General features: G+C 39.6%; 1 protein-coding gene across 3 annotated transcripts in view; it reads right to left on the minus strand.

Moving 5' to 3' along the window:
• The window catches only part of dpysl3 (dihydropyrimidinase like 3), a 50213-nt gene extending 36310 nt beyond the window's left edge, over positions 1-13903 (minus strand). Inside the window, 1 exon segment of one of the 3 annotated variants that reach the window (NM_001020512.1) lies at positions 7068-7177. In NM_001020512.1, coding sequence (NP_001018348.1) covers positions 7068-7106 — 39 coding nt within the window. In that variant the 5' untranslated portion in view covers positions 7107-7177. 3 annotated transcript variants of the gene reach the window in all.
• Positions 13904-22626: the final 8723 nt, after the last annotated feature.

Here is a 22626-nt window from a genome sequence, read left to right on the forward strand (position 1 = left end):
GACAGAAAGAGGTCATATGAGGTTCTATTTCTATTACAAAACAACTTCTGATACTAAAAATGTCCAATTTATATTGTCCTGTACTTTCAAATTAAGTCATGGCTTCAAATTAGCTGGATGTTGCATCATGCATCGCTCTATGTGTCACATCAATTTGGGCTTAAAATCCCCAGAGTGACATTCTTCTGAATAGTCAGTTTAGAAGCAGAATGGAGTCACTTCGGTTCATTACAGTAAGTTCAAACAGGGGACATTATCATTGACCTTTATTTTGGCAGGAACCATTTTGCACCGTCACAGATTAAACTCTACAGTGCTTTTTAAAAAGTAGACTGTGCCAAAGCAGCTAAACATAGGTGAAGAAAAGAGGATGAATGCCATAACAATAGTTCTGAATGTTGAAACAGAACCCAGAAATGTAGAATATATCAGGTTAAACACTGCAGAACTATTAATGTGTAAGGACTTGACCACACCGAACGCATTTTTTGCATTAAAAGGCATCTTTTTTGAGTGTTTTGCTGGTGCACCTCGTGTTTTTGCCATTGCGCACTGTGCGCCCGCAGTTGAAAATTAAGTGTTATTTAAATAACACTTAAATGGAAAAATAAGCTACAACAGTCACATCTTTTTTTATTGTGCAATCAAATGAAAGCAGAGGTGGGGTTTCTGTCGAGGTGACAGCAGTGTTTGTGTTGTCAATATGACTACGGAGACTTTTAAAGATGGAAGAGTGACTAGCAGTTGCTGTTTCGAGTTATCCAGAGCTCTATGACTTCACAAATCTTAAATACTTAATTGTGTAAGGCTTGATCTTCAGAAATGAGTACGATCTGTTGGTGTCGTCAATCTTGCAACCTTTGTGTGTCATGTTGGAGGAAGAGGGGCCAGGTGAAAAAAGCTCCTCTCCAATCTTTTGAATTTAGAGTGCAATTCCTAGTTCAACCACTAGGTCAATCCTACATTACCTTTAAATTTAAGCATGTGAAACAGAGGCAAGTTACAGTAAGATGAGCTAGAGATCTTCACAAGTCTACTTGGACCTGAAAACCTGAGATCTAACAAGAGATTTTGGGTCCAAAATTTTCAACCCAAGCTCACTCTGAAAACGTAGCCCCGTGGACGTTTCTGGAGACCGCGATTTACGTGGTCGGTGGTATGTATGGCTGCATTTAATTTTTTTCAAGCGGGGCGGTGTGACGCCGCTCCTCTTTGCACTCGCTGGCTGATGTCTCACCTCCTCTGTGTGAAGGGCTTTCCCGCAGCAACCAGTTTGTCTGGTTAGCTAGTCATGTTAGGCTGGCGGAGCCGGCTGCATTCGACGACTGGGTTCAAGTCCGGAGAAGAGCCGTTCCAGAAATCAGGTAAGACAAAAAACAGAATCCAAAAAATAGAACGAACGAGTTCGTAACGGGGCGAGAATGTGGTGAAATCCGAAAACCCAGTCAAAATCTGACAAGGGCTTTTCTTTTTCTGGACGGCTTTTGTAAATCGTCGCTTGGGTTTGGGGAAGAAGGAGGAGGAGGGTGGCTGGGTTGGCCTCCCAGTCAATCGTTCAGTCATTCATTCAGTCAGTCAGTCAGACAGACAGACGGCCTCCGGCGCCTTTTTACGCGAGAACAGTGCGGGTGCGAAAAAGCGCGCACAGCTGCCTTTCACAGATTCGTGAACACAAACACTGCACAAATACGTACCTCCCGGGACATATTTCACAGTCTCCAGAAACGTCCGTGGGGCTATGTTTCCAGAATGAGCCTGGGTTGAAAACTTTGATATGTCCCAGACAGGGTTGGGTCGATAGACGATGGCAATCCAACAATGCCATCATCGATTGTGATGTTTCACATTAGACATCATACAATGCCAAATTTGTCGACATCGCCCAAGCTGAGTCCCAGACATGGTCGAGTTTGGTATTAATTGTCACGGTCTCTAAAAAATTAAAGAAGTAATTTTTCCAAATGGACCCAATCACACCTTTAACAGAGTGACTATTCACAATAAACAACCCATCATGTTGGCAAAGAATATAATAAGGTTTCAGTGACCATAAAAGAGCGATTGACATTTAAGAAATTCAGGGCTTTCTTGTGTGTCGGTGTTAAGTAGCTTGAAACATTGTCAAAATAAATTCAACCCAAGCTCTTTTTGAAAACGTAGCCCTGTGGACGTTTCTGGAGACCGCGAGTTACGTAGCCTGAGGTATGTATGGCTGCATTTAATTGCTTTAAGCAAATGCTACAGGACGGTGTGACGCCGCTCCTCTTCGCGCTCGCTGGCTGACAGCTTACCTCTGTGTCGAGGGCTTTCCCGCTGCAACCAGTAAGTCCGGTTAGCTCTTCCTGTACGTCGGCGGAGAGGAGACTAGGAGGGGAGCTGACCGTGACGACCGGGTTCGAGTCCACGGAAGAGTGGTTCCAGAAATCAGGTAAGACAAAAACAGAATCCAAAAAATAAAGTGAACGAGTTCATCACAGGGTGAGAGGGTGGTGAAATCCGAAAACGCGGTCAAAATCAGACGAGGACGTCATTTGTAAATCGTTGCTTGGGTTTAGGAAAGCAAGCAGGTGGGAATTTCTGTAAAACCAGTTGGTTTAGGGAAGGAGGTGGGTGGGTCAGCCGATTTGCCGGTCGCTCAGTCCATCAATCAGTCAGACAGACAGTCACTCGACGGCGGCTTTGCGCGAGAACAGCGCGGGCGCAAATCGAGATGCGAAAAAGCACAAACAAAAACTTTGCAAATACGTACCTCCCGGGACGTATTTCACGGTCTCCAGAAACGTCTGCGGGACTATGTTTTCAGAATGAGCCTGGGTTGATTAAATTAGTCTTGTGAGAGCTAGAGCTAGCAAAATAAACACTGTAACTCAACTTTAATATGAGGAACACAATAGAAAAAGCATGTCTTGTTTGAAAGACAACAGCAAAAGTATTCATACATCATTTGGGGGCAAGAACTGTTACTGCAGGATGCTGATAAAGGAACAATCTGAATGTGTAGAAAGCGCATTCACTCAAAGGGGACGGACAATTCAACAAATGCCAGAGTCCAGTCTGAGCCTTGCACACAAACAGTGCTGTCATTTGTTATGCGTGTGTGGGGAGTGGGGGGAAGACGCAGCCAAAGAACGCCGAGCCAAAGGACATTAAGGCGTGGAGCATTAGCCATGCTTGTGCAGAATAATGGGCCGCGATTGAAGAAAACCTCTCTGTATGCATCCAGAGCTGCAGCCTTGTTGCCTGGGTGACCAAAATATTTACCGTACGCTCATGAGAATTTCGTCTATTCTGCCAACATAGCAGTCAAAACACTGGAACATACCCGTTTAGATGCATAATGACCAACCACCATTACACATCAACACATCCACACATCCACCCTGCCCTGTGACTGAATTATGGGTGCTGCTATAGCCAGGAGCATCAGACTCCCCAGAGAGAATTCAGCATAAGACAGTGAGCCATGATCATCTAGTTCACATCCTAACATCCCTAAAAAATAAATCAAGTGGCCTTAATTACTACATCAGAAAATAAGCAGAATGTGCTTAGTGTGTTCATATAGTATTGCAGATCACTTCTGATGCTCTTAAGGAGAGATATGGGTAGGGTTAGGGACAGGGTTAGGGTAAGGGATGGGTCAACAGTGTAACTACCATGTACTTACATCAGAAAATAGGTAGAACGTACTTATTCTGTTCATATAGTATTGCAGAACACTCTTGGTAATCTTGAGGTAAGATACAAGTATAGGTTAAGGACTGGTTTGGGGGTATGGGTAGGTTTAAGGTTGGGTTAAGGCAGGGATGTCAAACTGAATTCCTGGAGGGTCGCAGCCCTGCAGAGTTAGTTCCAATCCTGCTCCAACACACTTACCTGTAGGTTTCAAACAAGCCTGAAGGATTCAATTAGTTTAATCAGGTGTGTTTAATTAGGGTTGGAACTAAACTGTGCAGGGCTGCAGCCTTCCAGGAATTCAGTTTGACATCCCTGGGTGAAGAGATGGGTCAACAGTGTACAACTACCATGTACTTACATCAGAAAATAGGTAGAATGTACTTATTCTGTTTGAATAGTATTGCAGAACACTCTAGGTAATCTTGAAGTAGGATACAAGTATAGGTTAGGAACTGGTCTGGGGGTATGAGTAGGTTTAAGGTTGGGTTAAAGTAAGGAATGGATCAACCATGTATTTACATCAGAAAATAAGTAGAATGTACTTATTGTGTTCATATATTGTAGTATTGCAGAACACTTCTGGTGCTCTTGAGGTGGATTATGGGTAGGGTTAGGGACTGGTCTGGGGTTATGGGTAGGTTAAAGCTTCGTTAAGATAAAGGATGGGTCAACAGTGTAATTACTATGTACTTACATCAGAAAATAGGTAGAATGTACTTATTGTGTTCATATAGTATTATTAAACACTTCTGGTGCTCTTGAGGGTGGATGAGATTAGGGACAGGTCTGGAAGCATGGGTAGGTTACATTAAGGGTTGGGTTAAGGTAAGGGATAGGTCAACAGTGTAATAGCCATCTACTTACATCAGATAATAAGTGCTATGTACTTATTGTGTTTATATATTATTGCAGAACACTTCTGGTGATCTTAAGGTGGGACACTGGTGGGGTTAGAGACTGGTCTGAGGATATGGGTTGGTTAAAGGTTAAGAGATAGGTCAACAGTGTATTTAAGATGTACTTACATTAGAAAATGAGTAAAAGTTACTTAATGTGTTCATATAGTATTACAGATCACTTCTGATGCTCCTGAGGAGGGATTCGGGTAGGGCAAGGGACCGGGCTGGAGGTAGATGTAGGTTAAAGTTTGGGTTAAAGTAAGGAATGGATCAATGGTGTAATCACCATGTATTTACATCAGAAAAATAACTAGAATGCATTGATTGTGTTCATATAGTATTGCAGAACACTTCTGGTGCTTCTGATGTGGGATACGCACGAATGGCGCGGCGCGAATGATGCGAATTGCACGAATGGCGCGGCGCGAATGACGCGAATTGCACGAATGGCGTGGTGTGAATGACGCAAATTGCACGAATGGCATGGTGTGAATGGCGCGATTCGCACAAACGGCGCGATACGCCCGAATGGCGGCGCCGCAATAACCAATCAGGAGCTTGCTCTTATGGGGGCATGATTTTGACGAAGCGCCTGTTGTTGGTGTCCTGGGGGGAAATCCTCCAGCTGACACCGACAACAGCTCATCAAACTGGGGTCAGCTCAATCAAAAGCACCGTTGAAAGCCTTCATCATCCAGTTAAGTTTCTGGAGGAGTTGATGAGCTCACTGAGCTGGGTGCGCCTCTGAAAGGATCTAGTGGACTCAGACACGGCCCTAAGCGTATCGACGCTGTTTTTCAGCCTTCATAAAGCACATGAACACTGTTATTTTCTTAATAAAATCCAACGAAGCTAGAGTCACCGGGCAGACAGAAGCCCTGCCCATCACGCGAATCTGCGTGTGTTCTGAAAGGAATTTGACCCGCGAATGAAGCGAGTAAACTCAAATGCTCTTGCAGCTATTTACGCGCAAATATCGTGATTTATCCGCGCGTTCTGCGTCTGGTGTGAACACAGCATGACATTTCAAAATTTCAAACAACTGCACAAAGCTTTGTTTAATAAGAATGTAAGGTGCGCATTGCTGCTTCTTTAGTCCTCGCACACTTACAGTATATTAAAGGGGAGCTATTATGCAAAAATCCCTTTTATAAGGGGTTTAAACACAGTTGTGTGGCAGCAGTGTGTGAATATAACCAGCTCCTAATGGTCAAATTTTATTCATTTTATTTTTATAATCACACTTGAGAGAATCAGTCTGCAGGAACACTTTGATTGACATTCTCCCTTTGTACGTGTCATCAGAGGGGGAAAGCCCCGCCCACTAGTGACCACCTCTCAATGGCACAAGACGTTGAATCTGCTACTATGCTGACACAAAGGCATCTGTAGCTCCGCCCTCTTTAAAAATTGGAATTTAAAGTGACAGTCACCAAAACGACATAACAATCAAAGCCTAAAAGAACAGTTTTAAGAGCTATAAAAGATTATCTGTGTGATATTTTGAGCTGAATTTTCACACATACACTCTAGGCACATCACAGACTTACTTTACATCTTGTAAAAAAAAATAGGTTCCCTTTAAAACTGCATTACTAAGATTTGAGATTAATTTTAGGAGGGGCAAGCAAAATAATAGGGTTGTGTGTGTGTGTGAGTGTGTGTGTGTCAGACACCAGTGAGCATTGTGCGTTCAGACAGCAGTGCAGGCCTGAAGCTAATGTGCAGAGATGGATCAGTCTTTTGGGTAGGTCATGCTGAACAATAATATTGATGTCCAGAGCATCTGACAGCGGCGTCAGTCAGAGAAGAGAAAACCACACCTCATTTTGCAGACAGCCAGACTACTGAACTCCGCTCAATTCAATTCGTTTGCTTTTACTACATTTTTTCAATAACATTTAGACTTTTTTTATGCTCCATGTTTATTACACACTAAATAAAGCCGTGTGATGCTCGTGTGAGTGTGTGTGTGCGTACTGCGCAGTTCCAGCATCAGCACCATGAGGCTGAAGATCTGAGACAAAGAACATCCCTGTAAAATCCGCAACAGAACACTCCAAATCACAACAAAACCCACACCACCGCCCACACACACACTGCTGATCTTTAAAAAGCAGGACTGAAATCAAATTGATGCAATAGTTGCATGTTGTGTGAGTAACTGTAGTGTGTGCTCTCATTTATGGGCGTGATAGTCTTGCTGCAGTACACCGGCCACACACACGCTCAGTCCGGCAATATAACATCCACAAACGCAGTTCATAATAGCCGAGAAAAACAAAACCACGCCCATTTTGGGGATAATTAACATGTTTAAATCCTGGAGATCAACATATGCGACTCTGTCCGAACAGTGCAATGCTTTACAATCAGTTCAGCCCAACACGACTGAAGCCTGGCATTTAATCCTGCAGTGTTTTTGCTGCAAACATGCAGACAATTAAAGATTGCGTTAATTGAAGGATGAATATAAATGCACGGACTTACAGTGATCTTTGGGATGTTCTTTTTGCCTTGGTAAGACATGGTTAGTTGTCGGTGGATGCAGCTGTCTTTATTCTGCCCTTTTGCTGATGTTAGTGGTGGCGCACACTGCTCGGGATTGTCTGATTTAAGGGCTCCTCCCTCCGCCCCGCCGGGTGTCATGTGGGATTTCAACCGCCAGAGGGCGGTGCTGGGATCTTATTCAACTGAATCGGTTCATTCGAACAGCTCTTTTCACTGAACCGGCTTAAAACAAAAAGTGATTTACAGTTTGATGTTGTGTAAGAACTTATATTGTACATTATTAATTGATGCATTAATTAATTACAACTTATTTACTTATCTAAATTGAACACTAATTTGTATTGGTGATTTATTAGCCTACTTGTGTCAGAAGTTCATAAAGGCTATGAATCATGAACATATAATATATTAATTATTATGATAGGCTAGCCAATTAATAGCAAAAAAAAATAGTGTATACTCCATCAGCTGTTTTAGTTTCTGTCAGCTTTATTCTGCCACCTTCCACCTTCCTGGATGTAGGCTGCTTTATCCCTAACTTCTTTAAATGCACTTTTATCAAACAATATTAGATTATTTGCTCATTTTTAGAAAAAAAGCCTTTATTAACATTACAATAAAACAATTTTATTCTCAAGAGAATTGATCTCAGATATTTCTATCTGCAAAGGCTATATTGGCTTGCATTTTTAAGCCTGAATGTTATTTGAATGCATCAGACGTGTCTACTACATCTACCTTTGTAATGTTGCTAATCAAAGACTAGACAGGCAGTTTCTCAGTGACGGTGAACAAAAGAGGAGTGTGTGTTGAGGAGAACAGCTGCTCTGATCCACCCTGACATGAGGCTCCTTTGTCTGAGCAGAGCCCCCCTGTCCAGACCACCCCACACACACACACACACACACACAGACGCACAGAGACACTTACATGCACACAGACAGACACACACACACATTTGTAATGCATCTGCCTGATGACATACAGATCAGCTACTACAGGATCTTCTCAGTCTAAAAGGATTAGATAATATTATGTGGATCAGTACTGCATATCCTCATCATGTCCGCAGGATCAAATTCTCAAAACTTAAGTCAACATTCACACCCGAAACATTGGCTAACAAGCAGTACAGGACATTTTGCACATTTACACATCTCTTTTCAAAAGGTTGAAAGTGTAAAACAATAAAATAATGCAGAACTGAATACAAGAGCAACATTTTCATTCACATCTGTAAATTCAAACAAACAGAAAACCAGTGTATTTTTTACTGCAATGCATTCATTCATTCATTTTCTTGTCGGCTTAGTCCCTTTATTAATCCGGGTTCGCCACAGCGTAATGAACCACCAACTTATCCAGCAAGTTTTTACGCAGCAGATGCCCTTCCAGCCGCAACCCATCTGTGGGAAACATCCACACACACACACACACACACACTACGGACAATTTAGCCTACCCAATTCACCTGTTCCGCATGTCTTTGGACTGTGGGGGAAACTGGAGCACCCAGAGGAAACCCACGCAAACGCTGGGAGAACATGCAAACTCCAAACAGAAACACCAACTGAGCTGAGGATCGAACCAGCGACCTTCTTGCTGTGAGGTGAACGTGCTACCCACTACGCCACTGCGTCGCCTGCAATGCAATCAATCATCCTCATTTCTTTGAACTAAAATCAGCTGTTCAAAAATAACCCAATAAAACATCTAATTATTTCAGTCTCAAATCGCAAGTCTCACACATTACACCAGAAATAACAGTGATTAAAACGAGGTAAACTGATATACAAGTGCTCAAAATGATAAGAAAACATTAATTACATTTTAAACAACAATATTTAATGATTATTTAATGAAGCAATGTGTACGTTATAAGTAATGTTCCTATGGTATTTGTACACTCTCAGAATTAAAGGTACGTGAGCTGTCACTCAGGTGATACCTTCTCGAAAGGTACACATTTGTACCTGAAAGATCCATATTAATACCTCAAGGGTACATATTAGTACCTCAAAAGTGCAAAAGTATTCCTCTTAAAATTTTTAGGTATTAAAATATACTTTTGAGGTACCAGCATGGACCCTTCAAGTACAAATGTGTATTCCACCCCAGTGACGGCTCGCGTACCTTTATTTCTGAGAGTGTCCTTGTTGAAAAATCCAGCTTAAACCAGCCTAGGCTGGTTGGCTGGTTTTAGCTGGCCGACCAGGCTGGGTTTAGAGGGGTTTTGGCCACTTCCAGGCTGGTTTCCAGCCTGGTATTAGCTGGTCAGGCTGGGAGATGACCAGCTAAAACCAGCTTGACCAGCCTAGCCAAGCTGGGAGTCCAGTCAAAACCAGCTATATTCAGCTTAAACCAGGCTGGTCAAGCTGGTTTTAGTTGGATTTGGCTGGTAATTTTCCACCCTGACCAGCTAAAACCAGGCTGGAAATGGCTGGAAACCAGCCTGGAAATGGCCAAAACCCCTCTAAAACCAGGCTGTTCAACCAGCTAAAACCAGCCAACCAGCCTAAACTGGTTTAAGCTGGATTTTTCAGCAGGGGTATGATAATTGGATTATATAAGTGACCCTATACAGAAATAAAGCTTTAAACACTTAAGAGTTTGTGTTAAAGTAATGACTTTTAGAGTTTTTAAAAAAATGACATCAATGTTCTGAAACTGTTAGCCAAATCATGATTGAAAGAAATAATGAGCTGCTTCTTCAGCTTCTAGTTGAGTCAGCGCTATTCCTGTCCACTAGATGGCGGTGTTTGATTAAGACGGTTTGCCATTGCTAACACTATAAACCGATAAAGTTGGCACAATTTTTCCCCGAGCATGATTAATAATTCAGGTTTACACACCCTTTACAATCTGCTCAGTGCTTTCAGTCAAATTCTACACAAAAACATGCACTTTTTTTATGGTCATAGTGTGCTGCAATGTAAACTCAGAACAAGGCTATGTGTGTGTAAACATTAGCAAAGCTGATCAAATTCGCAGGATAAATATATTAAGCACAGTTCGATGGTTTATTTGATTGTTTAAAAACAGAGAGCTGAAATAAGTAACAAAAGGTTTTTAATATAGTACACAAGAACTGTTTCTGTTTTATGTAAATCAGCACATGTTGTATGTGATATTGACAGCACGCTGTGGTTTGGAGTGTTTACATCTGAAAGACATTTTTAGAGCATAATCTGCTTGTCTACAACAGGGGTTCCCAAACTTTTCAGCCCGCGACCCCCAAAATAACAATGCCAGTGACTCGCGACCCCCAATATCCTCTGAGGTGGTTATAAATACAAAAACCTTGCATGCAATGACGCAGACACACCAATTAAATTTGTGTCAGTGCTTTAAATGTGCCAGAAAGTATAACCTGATGTTATAAAATCAAAATGCATCTGACGCTATTGCTGCCTTTAATATAATGTAATTACCCCAGGGGTCGCAATCCAATAGAACTAGTAACTATAAGCTACTATAGTAACTATAAAGTATATAGTAACTATAAACGACTATTTTAATTTTCAGTATAGTTATGGATAAAATATGTTAATTCTTATGGTTTAATAAAAATAAACCGATTTTTGGAAATCACCAGGCGACCCCCCTTCATTGCCCCGCGACCCCTCGGGGGGTCCCGACCCCCACTTTGAGAACCACTGGTCTACAATACCCACAGTTGAATTATTAGCAATCTGAATAATCACCCTGCTGAAAAAAAACAGCTTAAACCAGCCTGGTTGGCTGGTTTTAGCTAGTTGACCAGGCTGGTTTTAGAGGGGTTTTGCCACTTCTAGGCTGGTTTCCAGCCTGTTCTTAGCTGGTCAGGCTGGAAAATGACCAGCCAAAACCAGCTAAAACCAGCTTGACCAGCCTGATTTAAGCTGGACTAAGCTGGTTTTGGCTGGACTCCTAGCCTGGCTAAGCTGGTCAAGTGATTCACACACTCAAGGCTGGGAGCTGCTCATCAACTGATTACATGGAACACATACATGCACACCTCTTTCATGAGTCTTCCTATACTGTTACAATGCATTTTCCTTGCCTTGCTTTGCCCTGTTTTTTGACCCTCGTCTTGTTTGTTTATGTTGTAAGCTGCCTGCCTGTACAGACCTGTGTTTTCACATTTAAATGCATTTACTATTTTTTTACAGTATAAGGACGTGCACTTAGGAAACATGGGTTTTATAGGGAATGGAAATTTGAATGGAAAACACAATTGCACCTACTGTATTATGTTGTGTATTATTGTGCATAAATAATATAAATAAACCTAAACAAAAAAACCACAACAAGTCGGAGACTGAAACATATATATATATATATATATATATATATATATATATATATATATATATATATATATATATATATATATGTGTGTGTGTGTGTGTGTGTGTGTGTGTGTGTGTGTGTGTGTATATATATATATATATATATATATATATATATATATATATATATATATATATATATATATATATATTTAAACGTACCAAATGAGCGTGTGCAGGCTAATGACATTATGAAAGCAAATTATTTCATATAATTTGTCTTGACAGGAGCAGCTGCTTCCTGTTGCTTCCATCAAAAACAAGCCAACATTGAACGAGATTTATTCAGCTGGTACGCTAAATTAAGCAAAATGTCTATTAAATCAAGGCCACATTTAATAAGAGACTCCATCTATCACCTGACAGCAATAAGATCTTCACAACAACAAAAAAAGGTACAAAATGCAAGTCAAAGTTTCAAACAGTTTTGTGAAATATGGTGCTTTTAGATTAAGATAAGGCAGAATACAAGAATATTGGGAGAAAAACATTTTATACTTCATTTTCTAGAATTTTAGCAAGAATAAACCTAAATAAACTTATAATACATATAAAGATACATCTCAAACACCCTGGTTTGTGTAACTACATTTTTCAATGAATGCATTTTGAATACAATAACCTAAATAGACATGTTAAAAAAAGTCAAATAAATTAACATTTACTAATGCGTTATTAAAATTCATAGTTGTGCTTGTTACAATGCGAGGTAACATGAATGAACAATAAATCACTTTAATTTTAATTAACTAACATTAGCAAAAGTTAAATATATACTATAATATATGTATTGTTGTTTATTAATTTTTCATGTGTATAAATATTAACTATTGGACCATTATATTAAAGTGTTACCCAATAAATTAACAATTATAACTATGAATGAATAAATAAATAAATGAATAAATGAATAAATAAATAAATAAATAAATAAATAAATAAATGAACAAATGAATTAACAAATGAATGAATAAATAAATGAATGAATGAATAAAGAAATAAATGAATAAAGAAATAAATGAATAAATGAATAAATAAATAAATAAATAAATAAATAAATAAATAAATAAATAAATTAATTAATTAATTAATTAATAAAAAAATGAATGAATAAATGAATAAATAAATAAATAAATGAACAAATGAATGAATAAATAAATGAATGAATAAAGAAATAAATGAATAAAGAAATAAATGAATAAATGAATGAATGAATGAATGAATGAATGAATGAATGAATGAATGAATGAATGAATGAATGAATGAAGAATGTTCAATTGTTTCAAAAACAGATTAACAGGTATGATTTTGCATAATTAAATAAGATTTAGGTAAAACTAAAGTTTAACTAATAACTGAAGACTTGATGTGTCAAGGTCAGACATAATGTAGGACTGATTGAAATAAGAAGTTGTTTTATGCCTGGAAATGTATAACAGTTGTGTGAAGAACATTAAACCTGACTTAACTTGAGTAATAAATGAGCTGTCAAGCCTGAAGGCTGTCGGTAGAAAATGTGTAGGCCTCACAGCTATAGATTTTCAGTCAGAACTGTTGAAAACAGCGCTGACATGTGACTCTGCATTAAAAGCACCCTGTTTCCTCGTTTTTCACACACATTATTACATTACAGAAGAAAATTAGTATAACATTGTAATTATTCATGCTTTGGCAAATAAATTTAGATAGATAGATAGATAGATAGATAGATAGATAGATAGATAGATAGATAGATAGATAGATAGATAGATAGATAGATAGATAGATAGATAGATAGATAGATAGATAGATAGATAGATAGATAGATAGTTAGTCAACCACATAAAAATACACAAGAGTAGCTTACTATAGTTACAATACCATAGTAATGTACTTGAATTTTTGGTGATTTTATAGTTGCTATGGTAACACCAACTTATAAACAAATACACAATAGTTTGCTGTGTATAAACAAACAGTGGTAAATTATTACACTTGAAATGGTTAAACGCGATAGATAGATAGATAGATAGATAGATAGATAGATAGATAGATAGATAGATAGATAGATAGATAGATAGATAGATAGATAGATAGATACATACATACATACATACATACATACATACATACATACATACATACATACATACATACATACATACCTTGGTAACCGTCGGTTGCAGATCCTCCCTTTCAAACGCGCTCTGTGTCTTGTCTTCAGTTTCTCCTCCACTTTGTGAAGCTGTAAAGTTGGTTTGTTGTTTTGAGGGTTTCTGCTCTTCTGTGTTTGTGGCTCTCGGGCTTCTGGAGCCTCGCTGACCGACACTAAGAGCGTCGAAATCGATGGTTTTGCTCTCATACGCTCCTTCTACGTTACAAAACAAACCTCCGTATTTTTGTCGCGCCACCGGGTCCGCCGTGCTCGGTCGAGCCAGGTAAACCGGCAGATCATCGTCCCGGTCCAGGCGTCTGCCCTCAGCCATGGTGTGAGACAGACTGACTGAGAGACTGACTGGAGATCAGCCAGAATTAAACTTCACACAAGCAGAGCCACTGCCGCACTGTCACACATCTGCAGACCGGCCGGCTTATTTAGGTAAGCCGATCTTCATTTCGTTCAGTTTTAGCTATCTCTTGTTTAACAGACGTCCATTTAACGTTGCAGTTAAAGTCAGAATTATTAGCACTCCTGAATTATTATTATTAGCCACCCTGTATGTTTCCCACCATCCAATTTTGCAGCACATTTCTAAACGTAATAGTTTTAATAACTAATTTCTAATAATTAAATTAGATAACTATTAAATAACTTAATTAAATAACTAAATCTATTTATTTGCATATTTGCAATGATGACACTAGCCTACTGTACATAATACTAGAGCTTCAGGATCCTAAAGTGCAATTTTAAGGCTTAGCTAGGGTAAGGCAAGTCGATAACAGTGGTATGAATGTTGCTTAAGGGGCTCATAATATTAACCTTAACATTTTATTTCATTTTCCAACATTTAAAACTGCTTTTACTCTAGCCGAAAAAAAAAACGATAAGACTTAGGCTACTAGAGAAGAAAATATATTATAGGAAATACTCTGTGCTCTCTTAAACATCTACATCGTGTGTGTATTTTTTAAGTCTGTATTTAAGTCAGTAGCCACATGAAAAAAAACGTAATTTATAGTACTGTAAATACTAGTGTTTTGAACCATGCTATGGTAGCGTGTATAATATAGTTGGCCTATTTACAACTCTGTTAGTAGCATAGGCTCAAAAATACCAAGGAAATGTGTGTAAACTTTTAACTAAAAAAAAAAGATTTTATTATTCTGGCATTTAGCAAATGTAAATCATTTAGGTAATCCTAATGGATCTAAAATATTAAACGTATGATTTACCATCAGACATTTTTAAAAATGGTTATGTTCCTTGTTTTAGAGTGTCTTCTGGTTTCAACTGCATATATTTGTATATATACTTTTTTTTCTCAGAAAACCTATTTCTCAAGAAGTCGTTGGCACCCAGTTCTGGTTCTGTACCTTTAAAAGCTGTTTTGGTTGCAGAGCAGATGTGTCACTGATGATGCTGCGATTTCTCCAGTCAGCACAATGACAAGACTCTGAACACTGATGGAGAGAATGCTGATGACAACATGAGGACTAAATCTGCAATCTAAACCACAATACCACCAAATTTGTTACCATTATTGTAACTAGTTAACATGAGTAGGGATATTCAATACATTTTCCCAATTTAACAGCATTTCAGATTCTGAAAGCTCTATTAATGCCAACCCTAAACATTGCAATCATATTGACACAATTGTTGATTTTTTAGCATTAAAGGGACAGCTCTGCCAAAACCGTGAAGGTATTACACACTTAACATTAAGGTATTTCTTCTGTTGACCACACAACAAGATATTCTGAAGAATTTGGGGAAAACACAACTGACTTGTGGAACCAAAAATACAATGGAAGTCAATGGCTGTGTTTTTTTTTTTCAAACATTCTTCAGAATATCTTGTTTTGTGTTCAACATAAGAAAGGAATCAGATTACACTTTTTTAAGAGCCAATTCTCGCTATAATCATGCCATCAACTATGACCTTTTGCTCAATAAACTCCTAATCTACTGATTATTAATAACTAACAAGTAATAGTTGGGATTTGGTATTGGGTAGGATTATGTAGAATAAGATCATGCAGAATATGTGCTTAATAAGTACTAATAAACAGCCAATATCTTAACAATTAGCAATTAAGCCTTTAAGCCACTAGTTAATAGTGAGAATTGGTACTTAACCACTCAAACTCTGCTGTTATTTTGGGATTTCCGCCTGGATTTTGCCTAACCAAATTTAAAAGCTTCCCAAATTCACATGCAGAGGTATAAATGCAAAGATTTGGTCTCATTTTAAAGAAAACCTTTTTAATTTTCATAAAACACTATTGAAAGTGTTTAAAATATCTGTATATGTTGTCTGTGTTACAATAAACACCTAAAAAAAGAGGCGCTTTTTGTATTTTTATTTTTTTATAAACTCATATTTGAAAGTGTACCTTTTAGGTTGTGTGTGGTTATAGTGTGCTGTAATTAATTTTGGTGGTTCCTGCACATGTCTGTAATCATAGGAGAAAAGAAAAATGTCTCCACCATAATTCCACTATGCTAAAGTTATTGTATTCCAACTGATGAGAGGTGTTGTACAAGCCACAGGGAGCGATCATTGTTTTCATATTTCACTATTCTTTTGTTTGATCAAACATAATTCACTGTGTTTGGAGCACGTCAGACATATAAACGTATTACTTATGCACATCACCTCAAAAACAGAGGAGAATGGCCCTGATGCGCACAGCATAAGGTAAGAGATGACAACTGTCTGTGCTATCTGGGGCTGCTTATTGATCATAAATGTATTGTTTTCACTTCTGCACCATGGAAACACCGCGATTCATTCAACAACTGTTTGATATGTGAATATAATTCAGTAAAAAGAACGCTAGAACCGTATGAGCACCGGCAAGAGCTTTCATTTGAGCTATAACTTGTACATGTGTCATATGAAAAATATGAAAATGACCCAATGTAAAATACCCAGCTCGAATATCCAAAATACTGTGCATTTCAGTGTAAATAACTTTTGTACAGTAGATTAAACACCAAAGTGATGCATATGTGCATAAAATACAGATCCTACACTTTCAATCGAAACCACTTACGGGGATCTGGTGCAATGCTAGCCTAAATCCTAAAGCGAAAGTCTTTGACGTCACGGCTCCGGTACCAAGTCTGCAGAGTTTAACTGGTTGACATTATTTACAACTAATACACTAATTTTACAACTCCCATATAGCTAAAGAGTTGTTTTGCACAGATTTACAATGTTTTACCTTTTTTTATCCGTTCAGTTGATCTCAGGTCTGGATATGTTAGCTTAGCATAAATCATGGAAACAGATTAGACCATTAGCATCTAATTTAAAAATAACCGAAGAGTTTTCGACGATCTTCCTCTTTAAAGCATGACTCTTCTGTTGTTGCATCAATGGAAAGTGATGGAAAGCTGCAATCCTCTAGGCCGATATGTCTAGGAACTATGCTCTCATGTACACATGGAAACCGTTTGTCAATAGATTGTTGTCCTGGTAAAGAGGTCATGTTGGAGTGTGTCTGGCGGTGAAGTAGGACACGATACTGAACATGACATTTCAGTCCAGCCAGAGGCGCAGACAAAAACAAAGATGACACCATTCAATGTCAAGCAAGGAATCAACACATATAAAACCGGAAGAGGCACATTGGACTGGATTATATGAGCCAGCGCTTTCTGCTTAAATAGTTTGTCCCACTGTGAAAAACAAAAGTTACATGATATTAAAGTCTGTGAGACTTTTATTTGAGTGTGTTGATGTACTTCCAACTAAAACGCAATATTAAGTAGGGGGCATTTTTTTGAGCAAGATGCTAATGGTCTAATCCGATTCAATGATTTATGCTAAGCTAAGCTAAAGTGCTTCCACCAGAGCCAGAGATCGGCTGAAGTTTCCAAAAAAAAAAAAAAGAGTGTTCCTTTAATAATCTGCATTTTAGATGAAGGGTCTTGTATTCTGAGTCTCTCAGGGTTCATGTCTTCCTCCGGTACAATGCAGAAAAGAGATCATTGGCCTATTAAGAATTAAAAATGTATGAATGATGTGCTCATGAGGCTATAGGATGCAGTTCCTATACAAGCCTTATCTGCTTAATAAATCATTGATGATCACGATGCGCTTCTGTTCAACTGCGCAATAATTAATTCATTTATCTGTAGTTTCGGTTTGTTGGCGAAGCAGTGGCGCAGTAGGTAGTGCTGCCGCCTCACATCAAGAAGCTCGCTGGGTCGAACCTCCGCCTAGTTGGCATTTCTGTAAGGAGTTTGCATGTTCTCCCTGCGTTCGCGTGGGTTTCCTCCGGGTGCTCCGGTTTCCCCCACAGTATAAAGACATGCTGTAGGTGAATTGGGTAGGCTAAATTGTCCGTAGTGTATGAGTGTGTGAGTGTATGAGGGTGACAGGCCCAGACTCTCACTAGAAAGCATGAAACCTTCTAAATTAAAACGACATTTAGAAACCAAACATCCCAGCTGCAAGGACAAACCTGAGGACTATTTTCAAAGACGACTCCAATAGGCGGCGCATCTTACTGTGCTCACCGTGTAGCAAAGGCCAAGAAAACCCACACAATACCCTAATGCTTTAAATGTCACTTTTAGTTGAATACTAGCATCTCCAAAAATAGTTATTAGAAGTGAGTTTTTAAAACTATCGTTATGAAACGTGTTAAACCAAAAATCTTTTCTCTGTTGAACAGAAATTGGGGGAAAATAATCAGGAGGGCGAATGTAATTCTGATTCAGCTGTATAGTTCAATTGAGCATTTTTCATGTGATTATTTTGCTGTAGGCCTACTGTGAACCAACATTCACCCCGGCCCTTCATAAGAGCTGAATGCCAAACAGCGACATACTCTTCCCCATTCAAAACACCATTTCTATTCATTTATAATCAATGTTATAAGCAAGCAAAGATTTCCGAGCAGCTACATCCGTCTGGAGTGCTGTAAATTCACTTAGAGAAGCCTTAATGAAATGATCGGCTTATTAACGGGGAGCTCTGGTTTTTGTATTTCTGTCAGACAACATTCACCTGCTGTTTTAAAGGGATAGCTCACCCAAAAGATGAACATTTACTCTCTATTTACTCACCCTCATGTGGTTATAAAATGAACACAGAAAGCTGAAAACCTTGACTTCCAAACGAATGCCATGGAAGTCAATGGTTACAGGTTTCCAACATTTTTCCAAGTATCTTACTTTGTGTTCGACAGAAGAAAGACGCTTAAATATGTTTGGAACAGGTGAACGGAGACTAAATGATGACCGATTTTTTTTTGTGTGTGTGAACTGTCCCTTTAACACTGTTTATTTCCTTTTTAATTCCAGCGAGGGGGCGTCACGGTGGCGCAGTGGTTAGCACGATCACCTCACAGCAAGAAGGTCGCTGGTTCGAGCCTCAGCTGGGACAATTTAGTTTATTCGATTCACCTACTGTATAGCGCATGTGTTTGGACTGTGGGGGGAACCGTAGCACCCGGAGTAAACCCACGCCAACACGGGGAGAACATGCAAACTCCGAACCAGCCCCCCTTGTGCTGTGCAGGGGCAGTGCTAACCACTGAGCATAAATTCAGCCTGAATATTTGAATCCACAAACTCACAATTTTACTCTCAATACGCTTTCGACTCAGCGTGATCTCCATAGAGGGTTATCTCAGCGGAGGTGGCTGAAGTTACTCTTGTCAGAGGAAGCAGAGAAGCTGTTAATATTGCATGAGTGTCAGCGAGAAGAGAAACACAACAGGTTTAGGCTGCAGGAACTTTCTCTGGTTACAGACAGGTTACAACTAATACTTAATATGCTTGTAGTTCACTCTTTCTTACCAGACCAAACTAACCGTCCTCTGTTTAACTGTTGTATTGACCTTATTGTAAGATGCGGAAGTGCGCCTGTTTTCGCGATTGTTTCAGAACTTCCGAATCACTCGCCTATGGGAGAAATGACTAGGAATAGTAAACGGCAGAAAACGGTCAAACTACTTGCTCTACAAACAAATGTTTGCATGACTATACAGACCAAGTAGAATAATATAATCAGGAAATATCAGTTTGCAACATCAAACAGCGAAACGAGCAGTTTTTAATGTCCAAAAATGAATGGAAGTGAATAAGACACGAGCCAAAAAGGTTCAAATGGCTGAAAGGAATAAGGTGAATACATCCCAGGCTCGATGTGAAAATGTACCCCTGTATACATTTCTGGAGAACGCCAAATACATCCCAGGAGCAATTTTTTTTTGCAGTTTTTGTTTTCGCAAATCCATCAGAGGCCGCTTTGTGCGCTTTTTCAGATCTCAAATTTCTCTCACAAATGCCATTTGTTCCTGATGTTCTCACGTAAATCCACCAGAGGGCGCTGTCGACTGAATCACAGACCAATTGACTGCGCGATCGACTCTCCTCCACCGCAAAAAATGCTTTTCTTACTTACATTTTTAGTCTTGTTTCTAGTCCAAATATCTACAAAATTCTTAAATCAAGAAGCATTTTCTAGACAAGCAAAACATATTGTCTTGTTTTAAGAAATAATATGCCAAAATGATATTTGGACTAGAAACAAGACAAAAAAATGTAAGTAAGAAAAGCATTTTTTGCAGTGTTCTTCCCTAAGCCCAACTGATAGTGTTTTCTAAAGCACCAATTGGCCCGCTTCTGTTTTTGTCTTACCTGATTTTTGGCACCGTTCTTCGCCGCACTCGAACCCCAACGTCGTGGTCAACTTCCCTCTGCGTCTCAAGTCTGCCAATGTACTCGATGAGCCACTTGGCAAACTGGAAACAATGGTAAAGCCACCCTTATAAGGGGGTAAGCAGTCAGTTGGTTATTGGAAAAGGAATGGCATCATACCGCACCTGTAGCATTCATTTTAAAGATGAAATGCAGCCATACGTAGCTCTGGCTACATAATTCGTGATCTCCAGAAATGCTCCATGTTTTAAATTTCTGTTCAGAGAGGTCATGTTTTGATCCTCGATTGGTCTCACACAGTCAAGTGATGCGATTTCGCAAAGGGTCAAAGTTCACCAAGCTTGAACTTTGCACAGCAGCGACCTGCGAAACTTAACAAATGACCCTGCGTTTCCGGTCTGACGCATTCGCGTGCGTATGAATGGAAGTCTATGGGGAGAAGAGTCCAGTGTGACCATAGCTTAAGTGCTTTAGTACGAGGCTATCAGTCCTTTAGGGCGGGACTATCAGTCCTTTAGGGCGGGACTATCAGTGCTTTAGGGCGGGAGTATCAGTGCTTTAGGGTGGATTTATCAGTGCTTTAGGGCAGGGCTATTAATAATTTAGGGCGGAGTTATCAGTCATTTAGGGCGGAGCAATCGGTTCTTTAGGGTGGGGCTATCAGTGCTTTAGGGTGGAGCTATCAGTACTTTAGGGTGGGGCTGTCAGTGCTTTAGGGTGGAGCTATCATTGCTGTAGGGTAGGGCTATCAGTGTTTAAGGGTGGGGCTATCAGTGCTTTTGGGTGGAGCTATCAGTGCTTTAGGGTGGGGCTCTCAGTGCTTTAGGGTGGAGCTATCATTGCTGTAGGGTAGGGCTATCAGTGTTTTAGGGTGGGGCTATCAGTGCTTTAGGGTGGAGCTATCAGTGCTTTAAGGTGGGGCTCTCAGTGCTTTAGGGTGGAGCTATCATTGCTGTAGGGTAGGGCTATCAGTGTTTTAGGGTGGGGCTATCAGTGCTTTAGGGTGGGGCTATCAGTGCTTTAGTGTAGGGCTATCAGTGCTTTAGGGTGGGGCTATGAGTGCTTTAGGGTGGAGCTATCAGTGCTATCAGTGCTTTAGGGTGGGGCTATCAGTGCTTTAGGGTGGGGCTATCAGTGATTTAGGGTTGAGCTATCAGTGCTTTAGGGTGGAGCTATCATTGCTGTAGGGTAGGGCTATCAGTGTTTTAGGGTGGGGCTATCAGTGCTTTAGGGTGGAGCTATCAGTGCTTTAGTGTAGGGCTATCAGTGATTTAGGGTGGGGCTATAAGTGCTTTAGGGTGGAGCTATCAGTGCTATCAGTGCTTTAGGGTGGGGCTATCAGTGATTTAGGGTTGAGCTATCAGTGCTTTAGGGTGGGGCTATCAGTGCTTTAGGGTGGAGCTATCATTGCTGTAGGGTAGGGCTATCAGTGTTTTAGGGTGGGGCTATCAGTGCTTTAGGGTGGAGCTATCAGTGCTTTAGGGTGGGGCTATCAGTGCTTTAGGGTGGGGCTATCAGTGATTTAGGGTTGAGCTATCAGTGCTTTAGGGTGGGGCTATCATTGCTGTAGGGTAGTGCTATCAGTGCTTTAGGGTGGAGCTATCAGTGCTTTAGGGTGGAGCTATCAGTGCTTTAGGGTGGGGCTATTAGTGCTTTAGGGTGGGGCTATCAGTGCTTTAGGGTGGGGCTATTAGTGCTTTAGGGTGGGGCTATCAGTGCTTTAGGGTGGAGCTATCAGTGCTTGTAGTGCTTTTCTATATCAGTATTTTAGGATGATTTAATCGGTTCCCAAAGGATGAAATCATGCACCAGCCTAACATTTTTTATACGTTATGATAGGGCAAAAAAGGACAATCTTACATTTCATGCCGACTTTAAGTAATTACTCATAGTCGTAGTATCAACTTTACCATATCACATAGTGTTTATTTATGTTAAAAATACAGTTTTTTCTTCTTGAAAAGCAGTGGGTTTTTGACATACAGTACAAGGATTCCCCTGCCAGCAACAAGATGTGTTAACTTTTTTTCCTGCACAGAAAAGGGCAGCACAAAGGGGGTCCAAACATGTCAAACAAGAACAATTTTCATACTTTTAATTATCTGAATTTCTCATTAACATTCACGACTGTTGACCCAAACTATCCTACATTTGATCACTGTATAACCACAACCCTACTCATCTCTTGCCCTGGAATTTACATTTTAATCATGCATCATTTTTATTGACATAAACATTTACAATAAAGTCTAATTATAAATTTGATATATCGAGGCACTAGATTAAAGTGTTTGTGGTTTAAAACGTATCATATTCTACCGTGATTCAAAATCTTGTGTATTTTAGACAATGTGCGATGGAGAAAAAGCACAGCCGATCATAA

This window comes from Danio rerio, chromosome 21 (genome assembly GCF_052040795.2).
Source record: "Danio rerio strain M-AB ecotype USA chromosome 21, GRCz13ab, whole genome shotgun sequence".
Classification (NCBI taxonomy): domain Eukaryota; kingdom Metazoa; phylum Chordata; class Actinopteri; order Cypriniformes; family Danionidae; genus Danio; species Danio rerio.